Here is an 18,015-nt window from a genome sequence, read left to right on the forward strand (position 1 = left end):
GATAATAGGGGTAAAGGATGTTCAGAAATCTACACATGCTCTTAAGTAGTGCTTATGACCTGCTTTAGGCACTCATGTCTTTTCRTAGCCTTCAGCCTCAATGCTTGATTACGTAAATATATATACATATTTGTAGATACATACATATCTACAGTAAAATTACTACTGTTTCTAGAAATCTCTTTACAAACAAAGCTTCAAACTTGAAGTCTTCTTCCGTCCCTTCACAAACAAGATTACTAAACATCTGCTTACCTTGTTGGCAACTGCATTGACATTGGGCCTAGCATCATAGATGGTCAGTTTTGATATTTGTCCATTAGCTTCCCTGATGATATCAAGGTATCTTTCATCATCTTTATTCCGTTTGCCACTCATTCCAACAAGGGGCTGACTGCAGCGCATAATAACAGCTTGATTCTCTGGATGAATCCATGACAGAACCTAGTTACACGTTAACTTAAATTAACTTAAGTTAAAGCTTAAATTTACATTCTTTAATTAATATAAAAATTAACACATTTTATTTCTTCAAAAGAATTCCCAGGCATCTCAAGTTCTTTCCATTTAGCCTCATAAAACTTACTAATAACTTTTAAAGAGTTCATTCTCTTACATATTTCACTCTCATTGAAGTTGTATGTGCTTTCATGGTTCAGTGTATTTTAATATTTTCTGTAAGTGTTAAGTTGTGCAAATAATTCTGAAATAGTAAGCTGCAAATAAACAGAGCAATGCCTGCTGAAACTAAAAAACAACTCAGAAGAATGAAGTGATCTTAGGAACTGTAACCAAGATGTTCTGATTGTACAAGAACAACTTTCCCTTTTCTGGCTAAGGAAAYGAAATTGAACCTTTCTGCAGTAGGCTAAATCTCTCTCCTCTGCTTTAAAATGCCTTGTTTCCAAGCCCTCTTCAAAAATAGCAGGTAGTGGGGCACAGTGCATGCTGTCTTTTTCAGGGTTTTTTTTGAGTCAGAAGGGACTTACCACAACACAATATAGTGAGCTGACCAAGGAACAGATTAAAGCACAAGAAATTACAAAAAAGTACCCCCAAAAAATAGGGAAAAAATTCCAGCTTTACCCTGATAAACTCTTACAACAGCAATTGACAGAACTGTAGACTACAAAGTAAAATAATGTCAGACTTCAAAAAAAAAAAATCTTCAAAAAGTGTTCACTATTGAAACACAATCCTTGGCTATGCATCCATAAACCAGAGCTGTCAGTCTGCATAGGGATCATGATTGGTTATTTCCTGACAAGAATAAAATTACTATTACTAAGGAACTGACTGTCACTGTATAGCGTAGTATAAAAAAACCTGCCACATATTTAGAAATGATATAGAAGATACACCCAGATAATAAAAATGTACATGTGTGCACACACATGCGTRCAGGCATGTAGTAAATGCATAATAACCCTACGTTGTCAGTAAATACAGTCTAGCAAGTATTTATCATCTTGAGTTTCATGTTTACTTGAAAGTAATTGAGATTCAAAGCAGCTTCCTGAACTGGCTAAGAAACAACCACTTCTTTCAAGTTTGCCAAGTTAAAATCAATTAAAATGGATTGTATTGCACTAGAAATTAATATTTTATACAGTGTTGTAAAGAATTTATTTCCAGAACTGCTACRTAAAGATACTATTATCTAAAAGAATTCTAGCTACAGGAACATACCCAAATAAATTACAATGGTTTATCTTAAACTCAACACTATTTAAAATTTTATAGAGCTAAAAAACTCCAAGAATTCAGTACAGAGACTATGCAGGAGGTTTTGTTTTAGGACTGACCGTGGGAAAAATAGTTAAGTCAACAAACTAGCACAGATGGCAGCCTAAACCTCATACTCCATTAAGAAAGGGGAATCTGCAGTGCTGGCAGTTGTTAGTAGAACAGGAAAGTTAAAATCAAAGTTGGAAACGGTGATTGTTGTGGGGGAAAACAGTGAGGCTTGGCCCTCATACTAGTTTCAAGCAGAAAAAAGGTCAGTTAATCAGAACTGTTTTGTTGTAATCAAATCCAATAAAAGCATTCTGCGTCACACTCAGAGTTGTTTGTATGCACGCTTCAAACGAATACTCAGTAAGGCAAGCTTTATTATATAATACTCACCGGGATTCTATTTCGAGACCGAAAGGCAGCAACTTTCTTGAGATCATCATCTGTTGCATTATATGGCACTACTAAGAGCGATGGATAGGTGTCACACAGTCCATAATGTTCATTAATGAAAGTCACGCGCCACCGTTCATTGGGCAGTCCCTAAAACGCAACACAAAGTTGTCCAGTGTATTTTTAGCTATACAAATTTAGTACCTCTGTTCTTGAATTTTGCATGATATTATGGCCACATGGTGGCAACAACCTACCAATTTAACCTGACTAGCTATAGTAATGACGATTCAAAACAATAGAAGAAAAAAAAAAGATTACAAGACCACACAAAACAGCTCACTGCTTACAGATCTTAACTACCTAGCTCTCGCATGCTCCCTTACACAATTCTATTCTCACTGCGAGTTTAGAAGCAGTGCTGAAACCAGTAGATGTTTCTTTAACCCTCAGACTGAGGAAAGAAAATTGTTTTCCCCTCCCTCCTCAAAGCATCACCTTTCCATTTCCACTGCTTTCAGAGAAACGATTAATAATGAGATAGTCCAAAAAGAAAGGGAGAAGTTTGATTTCAACCTTTCTTCCTCACAGCCTGACACTACCCTGAGTTTAAAATCAGATTTAAAGAAGCCTTCTCACTAAGAAAAAAATGACTTTTAGCTATAGCTCAGGGAAGGTACTTCACAAACAGTAGCCAGGAAATTGAGACAGACTGATAAGCTCTCCCTGCACACACAGTGGGGTTTGTGTGGGTGTATTTACTTTTTGTGGGGTTCTTGGGCCACTAAATCTTGAACCAAACAGATCATGTGGAAGTCTGGATATAACTTAGTCCACTAAAAATTCTGAAGGAAAAAAAAATCCAAGGAAGTTCTTACTGTTTGCCATATAAATGTAACTATTCTAAAATATTTAAAACAGTACTTAAAGGAAAAAAAAAAAAAAAAAAAAAAGTAGGGTAAATTACATCATCCTTTTTTACTGACATTTCCACAATTGACTAAAGAGAGAGGTAGCACACTGATAGGCATAGAAACATCATTTTATAGTAGTTATTTAAACAATAGGCATGTTTTTACTTCTGGAAGAATCAGACTGTATCAACTTCATATCCAAGGTACTTCAATTATGTATTTGTCACATTCTTCCCATTCCCTGCTTAACGGCAGCACATTCGAAAAGGTATTAATAACCTCTCAAACAGCTGAAGACTAACTTCCTGTGACATTTTCATTTCCCAACTTGTGTTCCAGATTTTTATTTTACCTTACTTTTTCTTTAATCTTGCATTTCTATCTTCTCCAGCTCTCAGCTCTCTCCACAGAAGAGCTCATAAGTGAAATATTTAAACTATAATGCCTCTAAAGTTTTCAAATATGAAAGCACCATGCAACTGTAATAACTTACTTGTCTCCTGTATTCACACATTGGATTATACACCATCCATCCATTTTCGGAAAACTTTTCTTCATTTGCAAAAGCAAAAAAAGGCTATAGAATGTAAAAGGAACTTATTACACCACACTCCAGTAAAATACAAGGGCTTGTCACCAATTAGGCCCCAAYAGCTGCCACAAAACAGACCAACCCCAGCCTATCCCATTTAAATCCAATAAAGAAGAGTGTAAAGAAAAGAACAAAATGTAACRAACAATAACAGATATGATAGCCAAATATTGAACACATGTCATCTTTTAAAACAGAGTGATAAAAACATGAAAGTTAGAAAGCTTAAACTGTTGTGGATGCTGTCAGGAGGCTGAAGCATTTTAAAATGGTTTGTRTCAGTTTATTCTCCATGTTTTGCTTCCTCCCCAATTAAATGTCTCCTCACCAAYAGTTCTTCAGCAGATACAGCTCCTAATATTATGTAAAATATTAGATGCTAAATTGAAACTGTAGAAGGTTTAATTGCTATTCATTGCCATTAGAAGGAGCCTTCTTTCTACATCCCCTGTCCAGTTTATTCTCACTGACAAAAATCTGGGTTACTGTAAAACTCTGAAGAGCAGAAAGTTACCAATGAAAGTGAAACAAATATGATGTTGATAGGTTACACTATCTACTTCTCTTGTTTTGTTGTCCATTCTTGAGACTTATTTATATCCAATACAGAATCCTYACCCAGGATTCCTAAAAACGTCCTCATCTCTTAGTTTGGTCCTACTTCTCTTTTCAACTAAATCCTAGCGGGTCATATCATACAACTCACCCTTTATTCGCTTGGTTATTTTTGCAGTTTATCATGAAAACAAAAATAATGTTTATTTTAAGAAGCTTCCTCATTGAGAAAACTGATTTTGGTGGTATATGAATTCTTCATATGTCAGCTAGAATATGAAATAAAGTTGCTCAGAAAGTTTAAAAAAAAGAAAAAAAAAAGATTGTTACCCTGAGCTAGCTGCACAACAGTGATCAGAACAGAAATCATTCAAGAGCCCATCATAGCTCATTTATAACAGTAAAGCTGAAAGTCTTCTTGATACTCAAAGACATTAAAAAAGAAACTGAATGATAAACTGAATATCCCACATCTACATCACTTTCACAGGAGTAGACCTGAACTAACCACAGTATACAAGAAAAAGGAATGCAGGAAATTTGGGAAGCAAAACCAAGAAAATTACTATTCCAAGGTGAAGTGATTACATCTATAAGGGTAAAGCAATGCCTCATAAATGCACCAAAGGTCCGGACAGACAGATGATTCTTTAGTAGATCATCCAATGAAGGCAGTACACCCAAAGGCTTAAGGCAATTTTGGTCACCCTAAAGTGTTAGGCTTGTGTTTGAGTGGTAAGCAGTTTTAATCAAAACACAAAACTGAAATCTCTCCATAAAAAGGGTTTTTTAAATATATTTCTTTCTAACTGTTGTTAATTTGAAGTTACTGCACACACAAGGTACTTTATCCTATTAGATTTGGAAAACAGAATTTTAAATTAAATCAGCCTTTAACAGCAACTACATCTATTGTAAACGTAAACGAAGAATTCCTGCTTGTGTCTTCTGACTCTCCATTCCCTTTTTAAAGCTCTAGACTTTCAGTGTAACTAAACACGACAAACACTTTTGCTCAAGTAGACTACAGTCAAGCASGGTGAAGGGAGAGATGAAAAAAAGGAAAGGGAAGGAGGTGGGCATCAACTATATTGAAAAAAACATGCATTTTAAATGGAGGCACATATCARAAGTAAAAAAACCTGTAAAAATGATAGAATACAACAAACCAGGAATGTCATTATCTTAAGCAGTAGATGCAGCTCATTTGCTGAGCTATTAATACACAGCTACATGCAAACCCCCTCCTTCCTCCAGGAATTTCCTGTATCCCAAACAGTAACTATGCTAAGAATTCACTAAGAAATCAAAGACATGAAGAGAAAAAATGTAAAATGGGAGTAAACAGGAACCCTGGAATCCTAACAGATCCCTTACAAGATGTCTCAAAGGCAGCAGTATGTTGTTTAAGTTGTTACTTAGTGGAATTCTCCTTGTGGAAACTTAAATTACTCAGCTTAATCTCTGATAAGTAAAATACACAAGTTTACAGTGCACCATGACAGCTGTTGATTAGAACAGATTTTGCAGATTACAAAAAACCAAGAAGGTGCTACTCCAAGCTAGAAATACACATTTCATCACCAAAATAACCCATAATAYGATCAGATGAAAAAGTGTGTCTTATTTTCACCTTCTAAAAAACAGGGTTAATTTTATTATGCCTGTGGAAGGGATGGAAAGAATCATTTTTTAAGGAAACACTGCCCAACTATGCAGGGCATGTTTCATTTAGACCTTGCTTTCAAAGGCACTTAACTACAGCAACTTTATTACATCTGCTACAAAAACGTCCAGAATCACAGAACTCACAATTATTAGATCTGATAATTAAGCTCCACCARTTACACTGACATTCCAGGTAATGCAAGTTTTTCCTGGGTTACCYGAGGAAAAATTGTCATTAGTAGCATGGAACAGTCAGCAAAGTTTGCTATGGTCTAACAAAGAACAGACCACTACCGGGAATGTGAAAGCATACGGAGCAAAGCTTGGGCTCAGATTTTTATCTGAGCAAATCTGGAAGAGAACTTTATAAAGTATAAGGATTTCAACATTCATTTAATACATTTAGTGTATTTTTGGTACAAGAACAGTATTTATAATCCTAAAGACTAAAAATGATTTTCTTCTGAAAGAGTTTACTAAGTGACAACAAATACAATACAAACACACACACCATACATGTACATTTTGTACAAACAGTACAGCTTGTCTGATTAGTACTGAAAGTTGTTGCAAAAAGAGAAATTAGATTAGAGATATGAACACACATATACACCCACGCCCCACATTTGCCTTTCCTTGAAAAATTAAGCCTTAGGTGAATAAATATTCTTTGAAAATAGTTTGGACTTTACTGCAAAAGTCAATGCTAGAGTTTGAAACAGGGCAACATCCCCAGCCCATCTTAGGTCCAGCTCTCACAGCAAAATGTACAGACAATATGTAAAGAGCAAAAATGCTTCTTTTTCTGACAATTCTGCAATCTTTTCATACAACAGAATTTGAAGTAATCTCAATCTTAGCTTTCATATATTCATCTCTATTTAAGCAGCTCATTAGATGAAAGTAAGATTTCCCCTCTTCATACTCCAACACAGCACAACAGAACAGTTAGAGTAGGAAAAGGAACATTTAAAATATTCAACACCCATTTATATTTATTCCAGACAGTTCCATTTAATGTCAAATTACAGCACAACTTCAGTAAAACAACCAATGTATATTTATAGCCATTTTAATGCTAAGCATCTTCTACTTAAGCAAACATAAGAGACATGCTTGGATACAATTGTATTTTCTTGCTTCTGCCAGTACAAGTCATATTTAGCACATATTTGTACCTTACTTTTATCTACTGTAAAGCAAGATATTGAGAAATATGAAGTAATTCCCATAAAATATCGTATTTTCTGTTGAGTTGGACATTATTCTGATGCACCAAACTGATGAATCCTATTGATGAACCCCAACATACTGAAAAAACAAATATACTACATCTCAAAGAGTTCGTTATAGTGCAGGTAAGCTGCACATTCTCACTAATGACATATCCTCACTACCATACATTTTCACATGATCTTTCTATACTAGCTATTCTGAACAGTTGTTACCTGAACCGACACAAGTTGTGTTCATCCTTTAATTCCCTGTTCCACATGGAAACAAAAAGGAATACCTTCAATTTCAGTAGAGAGTTAAATATACATATATATTCTTTATAAAACACAAAAATACCATACTTGCCCAAAATACAGCACTAGAAAGCGTGACAACCAATGCCAGCTCAGGATAACATCTTGATAAATCCACTGCATTTCAGAAACCCCAAATACTAGCTCTAATTCAAAACCTATTTCAACTCTTTTTTTTTCCTTTTCCAGCTGCTATGAAAAATTGAAAGAAAGAATTCAGGAAAATATTCAAGAGATAAGAAAGTATAGTAAATTACCACTTAGAAGACTTTTGGTGGGCAAAGGTTATGACTTTTCAATGCTTGTAGGTGGTAGAAATAAAACTGGCATAAAATCAGTTAAGACTTTGCAGAAACAAATTAACATCTCTGTGCATAAAGTGAAAGCATCAATTTCTTTATAGGTCCACAGACTAATAAGCAGAAGAAATTGCACTTAAGAAAAGCCTTCAAGCTTTTAACATTTTTGGTAAACTACTTTTTTGCTTTACTGTGCAAGTAATACTATTTACTTCCATGCAGGTGCAAACTCAAACTTTCCACAGTCTCTTTTTCAGTCCTCCCACAGATTAAGTACTTGCCTTTAACATTTATTACCACTATTTTGCACAAAAAAATTAACGTGGGATATACTGGCTGCTTACAACACAGTATACCTGAGATAAAAGAAAGCAGTTGTGATCTGACAGTAGTCTGACAAGCACTGTATTTAAAAATAGTTGTATTTGTAAAAGTTATATTTTTATTTTATTTATAGAATTATATTAGATGAATATAAGTTTATATATTCATAAATATATAACCAATACCTACAATTTAGTAAATATTCTATCAATCTTTATACAAGATAAGGAAGCAGCAAAACAAGTGTTACAAAGCATCAGCAAATGGAGCCAACTGATTTCTGTATTTCTTACTGGTTTATGCTTCTTATACATTATAAATCACTAAGCTTTTACTCAGTGAAAAAGCTGTCAGTTTCCCAGTGTGTTTAAAAATAAAGCTGTCATTATCTTTGGCTTTAATATACCATTACTACAACTGAGCCAGTCATGAATGTCTTATCTGCTTGTCTGGAAACTAATATCAGACATTGTAATATTTACATAATTAACGTCTGATCATGCTAACTTTCCACAATTATTGTACTGAGACTGATGAAGTCATTTAGAACAAAGCTTCAAGTCAAAATGTTGTTTGCAAAATCAAATGCTTCTTCAGATGGGCACCTATGGCAGGCTTCACTGCTGTCAAAATCATTTTTGCAAATCTAGTAGCAACACTGGCATAATCTGATTTTCAGATATTTTAAATACTCAGAATAACTAACTAAATGAGGGTTGGGGATGGTGCAAGTCAGACAGCATGGTTACCAGTGTATCTCATCTAAACCAGCATTCCCACAGAGCTACCACAGCTAGAAACAAACATGTATCATGCAGGTATTACGGTGGTGAATAATCTTATAAAAAAAGACACATCATTTCAAGATCAGGAAGCGAAGCAGCTGCTGTGCAGAAACTAGACTAAAGAGGCTAAATATATCTCATCTTTTGTGGGTCTACTAAACTTAAGTTCTTCTACACTCTTACAGCAAAGATTTTCTTCCAATTAGCTGCAGCTTGCAAATGCAAAAAGAGGTTGGGGATTGCAGCTGTTCATACTGTACCAACTAAACTGTCAGTCATACGAGCTATCAGATTTTACATGATGTTAGTGATTCAGGGAAATCTGAACGTGACCTACACTCAAACTGATGAGAGCCAAGAACAAGCTCATAGAAGCAAGCACAAAGCACAATGTTGAGACACTGTTGAAAAGTTGAGAATAGACTTCGGATTTCTTATAGCCTCTCAAACACTAGGTATTGGCGAAATGATGGATAAAACCCTTGGAAATAAAACCGAACAATACATTCCATTCAGAAATATTATTTCAGGATGTGTTCATCTCCTATTTGCCTGAGAACAAGATAAATACGAAAAGAGAAGGCATCCCTTTAAAAAAAAAATTACTTGGGATCAAATCTTAGGGTAAGGCTCCATAGCAGCTATAACCAGTCTAAACCCTTGCTGTCTTGTACCACCTTGCCACTGCAGTTGCATAAGCATCAGCGCTGCCAAACCAGCTGTAGGGCAAGGGTACCCTTCCACAAGGTAGTCTGACCAAAATTACTTGCTTAACACTGCTGAGGAAGGGATGTCCCTTTCCTTCTCTCCTCTCTGCTCCCTGTTGCACACCCCCTGCCACACACACACACACACACACACACACACACACACACACAGATTTCAAACCAAGTCTACTCAATATACAGCTAAAAACAGCACAATACTAACTACAGATGACAACATTTTGTGCTGGGTTAGTGAGCTGCATTGGCTTACTTTGTGATTACACAACTGTCAGTTTGGCACAAGAGGAAGGAACAACCACATGGCTGGAAGGCAGTGAGAAGGAGAACAGAGAAAAGCAAGACCTCAGCATTTTAGCATCAGAGGTCCCTTCTTCACCCAGCTGTCATATGAAGCCACAGCACAATCTTTATACAAGATCTCCCCGATCAAACTGGCTGCAAAGCCACGAAGGGCTAGCATATGTTCAAAGGAGAAGGCAGGCCTGTATGGCCCAGATACACTGCCAAATGCCACTTGTGAAGCCACACTGTAAGCAGGCCACTGAAGGACAATCTTATCTTCTCTGCCCATTCATTTCCCTCAGCAAAAAGCATCCACAGGCCCCCATCTCCACTCCCATGCTGGGCTAACAAGATTGAGGAAATGACCCTGGTTAGAGCATTTATTTCCCCTTGCTTATAGGTAGTTTCAGTTCCACATGTGGTTCACTGTGCATCCTCAAACTCCTGCAGGGAGAACTAAGGCAGGAATGAATGACTACTCAAAACCACTCATCTTTGGCACGATCAATTTTGCAATTCAGCAATGCTTGCTGAAATATGGTGAAAGCATACCAAAATATCATATGCTAGTGGCTTTTAAAGTTGATGGCTCATATGCATTGTAACACTTGAAAAAAACAAGATCAGATGCAACTTCAMAATGTAATTAAAGTTCTAATAGCTATACCCTGTTCCAGACATAGCTAAGAGTATATAAAGTACAGTCACTCTTCATTTCTTCACTATCTTCAAGTTTTGTGCTCTACTGAATCAAAGCAAGAACTACCTCTGCCGTGACCAAGCCTTTTGTTACTAAGTACAACTTTTACTGGCGAATTACACTCAAAGTAGCCCACGCTATGTAATGATGAGCCTTAACAGATGCAAAATGTGCAACAGAAGGCAGGATGAGTAGTATTCTATACATTACTCACAACCATCGCTAGATAGAAACACCATACTTTTTGATGACAAATCCTAATATAGGTTCACATTTCATCACCATGTTATTCCCAGTTCTGTAGTTTGGTTAGACACTGTAAAACAGTCCCACAAGGGACACTTCCAATTCAAACATAACTTAATTTGTCCACATTCAGGCATGAAGAGCTGCACGGGTGAATTCTAAATTCTAAAGTACTTCAAAAGAAWTTTTTTTTAAAATAAAAGGCATTGATTCATGAAATAAAACTCTTTGCATGCCCAAAGTTGGTGAGCATCATGATTGGACTGAAGACTATCTAAACACAACACTAATTACCAATTCAGTCAAGACAAACAGGCCACTTCTGCTAAGTTGTCCATATCTGTAATTTAAGAGTGTTCTGCCTATCTTAATGAACAGTGGCATTACATGTGGGTTGCCATGCAGCGTKGAAATGATGTAGCTTTCCATTTTATCCTGGAAAATAGATTGAAGAGTTTGGTGGGATACACGAAGAGAACCTTGAGTGCTATGTTTGTTTGGACCAAATGTTTCAATCTGAAACCTATACTGATCAACTTTCTCAACAATACTTTTCTTCAGAAGAAGAAAACAGGAATGCCCCTCTACCTCTAATAACTTAAGCTGCCAAAAGACACAAGAATATCAAAAAGACTGAAGTGATAAATTGTTATTTTCCATCTGAGACAACTGCTCTTTCTGTTAAGTTGTTGGTTGTAAAGAAAAAAGTATTCAGCAATCACTGTTAAAGTACATCTTGAAGAGATTATGTTCAGTGGAATTTAGCCAAGTAAACTGCTTATTACTCTAGTTCAACAGTCTGCCACCTATAAATTTTAAYACATAACAAATGGAAGTGAAAACAGATCACTTAGAACATCACTACAGTACTTCAGAAAATGGTTAGGGCAACAAAAAAGTCTGAAACACTAGATTTAAAGAATAGCAGATACAAAATATCTTATATTCAAAACAAAAACCTGTAGCACATGCCAAAACATATCTCAAACATACATCCTGAAATTTCAAATCATCAGATAAATTGGTGCCTATTTCCAAATTCCCAATATGCAAGAATTTTTATTTAAGAACAAGAATTTCTTTCAGGCTTTCATAATTCACTTAGTAGAGCAAAGAACATCATTTTAACCAAGGAAGTGACCTGTGCTATGTTCCCTGCTATCTCACAGCTTACTGAAGGCACTAATCACAATTCTGGAAGCATGGAGATTGAGCATAAAGCTTCATATTTCTTTTAAAGATGAAATATTTACGTGTAACAAAGTTACTGAACACATTCTCATGTTTGCCATATTAATTCTTTCTTGCAGTATATGAAATGGTAAGAATGCAGACTCCTTTCAACACCCTCACATGGGACACAAACAAATCATTTCAGTCACAGGCTATTACTACCAATCTGTTTTTCAACTGCATTCTGTAAGTTTGTAATTTATCTCARAATTTTATTTCTTCACCTCATTATACTCTAGAGAACTATTCCGAAGTTTGCTTTATTCAGATAGCTTCCTTTAAATTATCAATCCAAATTTCCAGTTTTACTTATTTGATTCAATACCAGCATTATCCTTCAGCATATATAAACCCTCTGCACTATCTAGTACTAAAAAGACTTTTCCACTTTCTTTTTGGCCAAGCTCTGCTCACTTCCTCTTGTAAATCTTTTCCACACATGGTTCTTCCAAATCCTTTTCTGATCATCTGAGCTTAAGCCTCATACAATGGGGCTCAACCAAAACATTCTTGTCTTGTATGCTATTAGAATTGCAATTAATTTCTTCAGTCTTAAGAGGAGAAGGCTGAGGGGGATCTATTCAGAGTGTGGTAATTATAGAGATGATGGTGATGCTATCCTCACAAAGATGTACAGAGATAGGACAAGAGGCAGTGGACACAAGATGCTCAGGGGAAATTCCACCTGGATGTTAGAAAAAAAAATCTTCATCCTAAAAACAATTAAAACTTTCGAAGAGATAGCCCAGAGAAGTGGTAGAATCTCCCTCGCTGGAAATATTCAGGCTTGATAGTGCCTTGGATAGCCTAATCTAAGGSCTTACTTTCATCAGAAGCCTGGACTAGATGATCTTCAGAAGTCACTTTCAACCTAAACTTTTCTAAGATTTAATGTTTCTATGTATAGCTTTCCTCCTTCTATTATCCCTTCAAAATCCTACCTGAAGTCCGTATGTCTCATAATGCTTTCAATCATTGTCTATTATAAGATGTATAAAAATACCTACAGTAGAATGATACATACGCTTGCTTCTCCAAAAAGTTTTCTTTACTTGCAAGCACAACTGTAAGCACTCCAGTGCACTTATACAGAAATTTCAGTTTCATTTTGTAAGAGCCATTCATCAACGCTACAAAATATTCTTTAAAAAATTTTTATTTTTCCTTATGTTTCCGTTCTACAGACTACTTGAATATTGAATGCTAAATTTCTACAGAAAAATTAAAAAATAAATGTTTACAGAGCATAGCCCATATATCTTTGGAGAATGAAGTAAGATTCTTGCTGCAACTTCATGCAGTCAAATTTGGAGAACAAAGTTCAAATTCAAAGCACAACTCTCCAACATTTTCTGCTGATGTGTGATGATCCAATAATCTTACACAGTTAGTCTAAATAAATGCAACCCAATAAAACGGAAAGTTCATTTTACAGAAGAAAACAGAAAGCATTTAATAAAAATATGCCAAAGTGATCCACCCAGTACAGCATACTGATTCTGGCAAAAAACAGAAGATAACAGTTGGTTAACATTGTTCTTGCTCAGCTCCCTCCGTAAGATGTTTTTACCTGCAATATGTCTGTGTAAATTCATTACTGTATTATCTACTGGTTATGTTATCCATCAGTAACTGCCAATAAAATAATGGTTGGCTAACCATGTCTTCTTGTCCTAAATTAAAGCTCTTGGTGATTTGCATTTATTGTTAGCTTGGAGACTGCCCAAAGGTTTTAATGCTTTCAAGAAATCAAACCATGCAAGTACTATTATATTACTCTGATTAGGGAATATAACTTAGCCTCTCTTGTTTTTCAGGAAAGAATGAAAGCTGTACTGGTCAGAGGTGCTTAGTAGTGTACCTTAAGTGTAGCACATAGCATCAATAATTTTACAAATACAAAGACGAAGCTATTCTAAACATACAATTCAAACACTACATACAAACACTAGTCTTCCATAGTTTATATTGACAATAGATTCTCCAGTTATTCTTTTTAGTCAGCCATGCTCTCCGTTAGTAGGTCAAGCAGCCAAAGCTAGTAGGCAGAAATCCTGCATTAAGACAACTCAATAATAAATGATGCGACTTACCAAGTTATGCGATTGAGGAAAAGCATGTTTTGTGAGGACTTCAAATATATCTCTTCTACTGTGCCCTTCTTGTTTTAATGCAAACCGTAGATTTCTCATATCCTAAAACAAAGGCATTATCTTTTAAAAGAATCAAAGTAGTAAAGTATTGCTGTTTGATGTATAAATGCTATATTATACACTAAACATGATTTAGAATCTGCTTGCAACACACCTCAAACTGCTGTGAATGTTTAGTTTTATCTTTTTATCCCATAAAATAGAAGAGCGCTTATGACTTTACAAATAGCAGCCTCACATGCTGTGTGGTGAAAACACAGTTACAGTGCTTTGACATTAAGTCATCAGAAGCGAATATCTTATTCACTGAAGATTCATGGGCTATTGAACGCTTGCAGGACAGGAGTTACCCTATATTTCCAAAGTGCAACTTTGCTAATAATCTGTCTAGACTACATTGCTAATTTTGAAGTTAGCGAAGAAAAAATAGGTAGGGACAATGTGCACATTAACAACTGAAAACAAAAGGTCTGTGCTTGCATATTCCATTAAAGAGTCAAAAACAGGACCCGGGATTATTCAATGGGAATTCCCTCCATAACCATTTTTTTCATGGCAATTTTTTTTCATAAACTAAGAAAACAGAGATAGGTGTTACATTAACTTCTCACTGCCTTTACAGCTTGCAAAAGCTCTGACTCCTTTAAGTGTTGGATGACTCTTGAAAGATTTAAAGTTTATTAAAAAAAATAAAATTTATTTAGAACCAATAAAACAAATGAAGAGGTGCAGGAATGATGCCAGTTTCAATTTTCCACAGCCCAGTTCTCAAACCAGACTACTGTGTAAAGTCACTTGTCACTCAGCAATTCGGAAAAGACTACTCCTTCAGAGTGCATGCAGAGATAATGGTAAGTACTCCTTTATACAAAAGGTATTTTCCCTGTCCAGATCCCAAAAGTTCTCTTCAAATTCAGCTGTGAGGAGTACATAGTTTTCTATTGAATTATTGGAAAGTCTTACTTTACATGTTATATCTAATCCATAAGAATTCTCTCCTCTGCTTGAAGCTCCTCCCATTTTTTCAATCCTTGAAATTACACCCAAAGGAACATTCAGTACCACAGTTGGGTCCTAGAAGAAAAATTTGGGGAAGGAAGGACTAATCTGAAAAAGAACTCAGGCAAAATGTTCTTACATATTCTGCAATAGAAAGCAGACATGAAACATACAGGAAACAAAAGCGTGTTTCTTGGTTTGACTGTCTCCCTCTCAACATGTCTAGGAAGTTTGCACAGTCACTCTGTACRCTTGAACATCAGACAGTCTTACATGCACCAACAGCAAATATTTTATACTGTAAGACAGCTGGCAGGAAAGAAAACAATGTGGAAACACCCTAGAAGATTAATTCTGTGGCATACTTCTGACTGCCTTTGCTTTATTGATACACAGAATAAAGCAGAACAAAATTAAAAGAGGAGATTACTAAAAGAGTCAGTTGCAACCAGAATGATCTTAGTTCAGTAATCTTAGACCTTTTTTTAAAAAACATATTAAACAGACAACAGTCCATTTTATTCTTTCATATCACAGCTTATCAAACACTATCACTCCCTTAACCACATATTCTATTGAAGTATTTCTCTTTCAACACCAAGAACAATCAAAATCTTGGTTTACTGATAGCCGTTTTAAAAACTTTGTATTTGAAGAACTATTAAAACTGTCCATAGTTACTGCCCTTGATCCATCACAAAATAAGTGTGAATGGAATAGCTATCAAGAAACTGCAAAGGTAAAAGCATCATCAGTTCAGTACAAGTGATTAAACTGTAGTTTTACCTGGCAAAAGTTATACATTTAAACACATTCAACTTTGAAGAACTCCCATTTTTAATAAGGATTTCTCAGTGGCACAGGAACAACTGCTATTTAATCATTACACAACTAAAGTATTATTACTAATATTACAGAACATTTCAAGTAAAAATTCTCCCATGCAGTTCCAAAAGTATACTTCTGCCTAAACTAAGAAACAAACTAACTGGCCACAGAGTAAATCAAATGCAGTGATAGAATGGGGATGGAGCAGTGTTAATTCATCCCATGGAAGTAACTGAGGGTATATTACTCACAGTTTCCACACTTCTTAGGTATAGTCTGTAGTTTGTGATGTACACTCGTCCTTTAACAGGGCCATTGAATGGACAAATATAAATAACATCCTTGTCTGTAAAGAAATATAGCATTTCTTCAACATTATGAAAAGAAAAACCASAGTTAAGGACAATATCAATTAAGCAACAGTAAAATAAAACTAACTGCACTCATAAGAATCACTCTAATAAGCTGAATGAAAGGAAAAAAGGCATAAAACTGAATTTTGTTCATTTGAACTAAGAAAACGTGAAAGTTTCAAATACTAAACTTGCCTAAATTCTTCCAGTGTAGTCTTCCTAGTTATATTTGCTTTCTTCTCATTCTTGTCACTATGTGTGGCAGGGTGGGACATAGTACAGCAACTTAAGTACTCCCTGGCATTACTGGACTGCATCATTCAATATCCCAAAACAAATAAAATCTTTTGCTGATATCATTAGATCTTTTAGTGCTCTGCAACCAGTTCTCCTGCATTAAAGTATAGTTCAGGTTGCAAAATTTTTAGAGAACTCTCCATCCTGAAGAGAACCATTACATTTCAGGCAACTGAATACAGCAGGACCACCAGCACTGTTTCAGCAAGGACAGTAACAGAACAGAGTACTAATATACATGCTACTCAAAAACCCCTACCACTCAAGCAATTCCATTAAAGAATAAAGTGAAACATCACAAGCCACCTGTTTCTCCTTGTTCACTCATTTCTTGAACCCAGTTTACTCATCTGTCTTCCACAACAAGCACCCTCCTTCCTTTGTGCTGCCCCTCCGCAGAGAAAACAGTCATAAGAATCTTATTAAATATTCTTCACAGTCCCACAACCTATCTTGTGGGACCTCATGTCTTTCCCCATCAGGAACACAGGTACTTATTTTCACCACTTTAGTTTTGGTCTAACCCACTTTCCTTACAAATTCATCTAAAAAATCACTGGGGTAATGAAGGGATTCACAAATATAAAGCCTCTTTCAGTTGCATTCTGATACCCCATAGCAAATTTCCAGGAACAGCCCTCACTAAATAAGGAAGCACTTTGCACCACACATTCAACTGCATCATGCTACAGCATTAAGACATGTCAAGGCCGACAAGGGCCTGTCATGTTGTGTAAAGGAAGTTAAGATTGTATCTACTGCAGCTACAGTTTGGACGACAGTCACACACTACCGTACGAGAGATCAATGTATAGTGCATGACATGTTTCACTGTCTTTTGAATTCAAAAAGGTTTGAGGGAGTACTGTCAATAGACATTTGCTACTTAGTATATAGATACGATTATCACACATCTTGACTTGGTATTTCTTTGTACTGGAGGATCTATGTGTGGAAGCCAAGAATTTAAAGTTTCTAAAGTGATTATTTAAAATAAATAATTCACAGAATTTTAATGCAACTTACTGCTCTGTCCAACTCATTCTAAATTATGAAATAGTCCAGTAAGACTCATGTACATCAGACTCCTTCAACATACACTGCATTATATCACTGCATAACTTCATACCTGTAACTCTAGTTTCTCCTGGCAGACGAGGTATTTCCTCATTTTGTTCCCAGTTAGTGCCATCTTTTAGAGTCTAAAGAGAAAGAAGTACAACAGCAGAACATATTTCATTTGCAACTGCTTCAAGTTCTAGATAGAATAATCTTACAGGCTATACCAGTATGTGAAAAAACAGGTTTTTCCACAGTAGAAATTGACACAGTCAGTCAAAGGAGGAAAACACACCACTCTGCTAAACTGCAATTATTAAATATTAAACATTGAATAGAGCTGA

General features: G+C 35.7%; 1 protein-coding gene across 6 annotated transcripts in view; it reads right to left on the reverse strand.

Annotated features, from left to right (window-relative positions):
- Nucleotides 1–18,015, reverse strand: part of MTM1 (myotubularin 1) — a 44,749-nt gene that overhangs the window by 13,601 nt on the left and 13,133 nt on the right. For all 6 annotated transcript variants that reach the window (XM_085319743.1, XM_085319745.1, XM_085319746.1 and 3 more), the window contains 7 exons: nt 17,742–17,814; nt 16,214–16,308; nt 15,099–15,209; nt 14,076–14,177; nt 3,535–3,618; nt 2,128–2,277; nt 256–444 (listed from right to left, as the gene is read on the reverse strand). In XM_085319743.1, the coding sequence (XP_085175869.1) occupies nt 256–444; nt 2,128–2,277; nt 3,535–3,618; nt 14,076–14,177; nt 15,099–15,209; nt 16,214–16,308; nt 17,742–17,814 (804 nt within the window). The remainder of the gene's footprint in view (nt 1–255; nt 445–2,127; nt 2,278–3,534; nt 3,619–14,075; nt 14,178–15,098; nt 15,210–16,213; nt 16,309–17,741; nt 17,815–18,015) is intronic.

The sequence above is a fragment of the Rhea americana genome, unplaced genomic scaffold (genome assembly GCF_003343005.1).
Source record: "Rhea americana isolate MKP2758 unplaced genomic scaffold, rheAme1 scaffold_6, whole genome shotgun sequence".
Lineage (NCBI taxonomy): Eukaryota > Metazoa > Chordata > Aves > Rheiformes > Rheidae > Rhea > Rhea americana.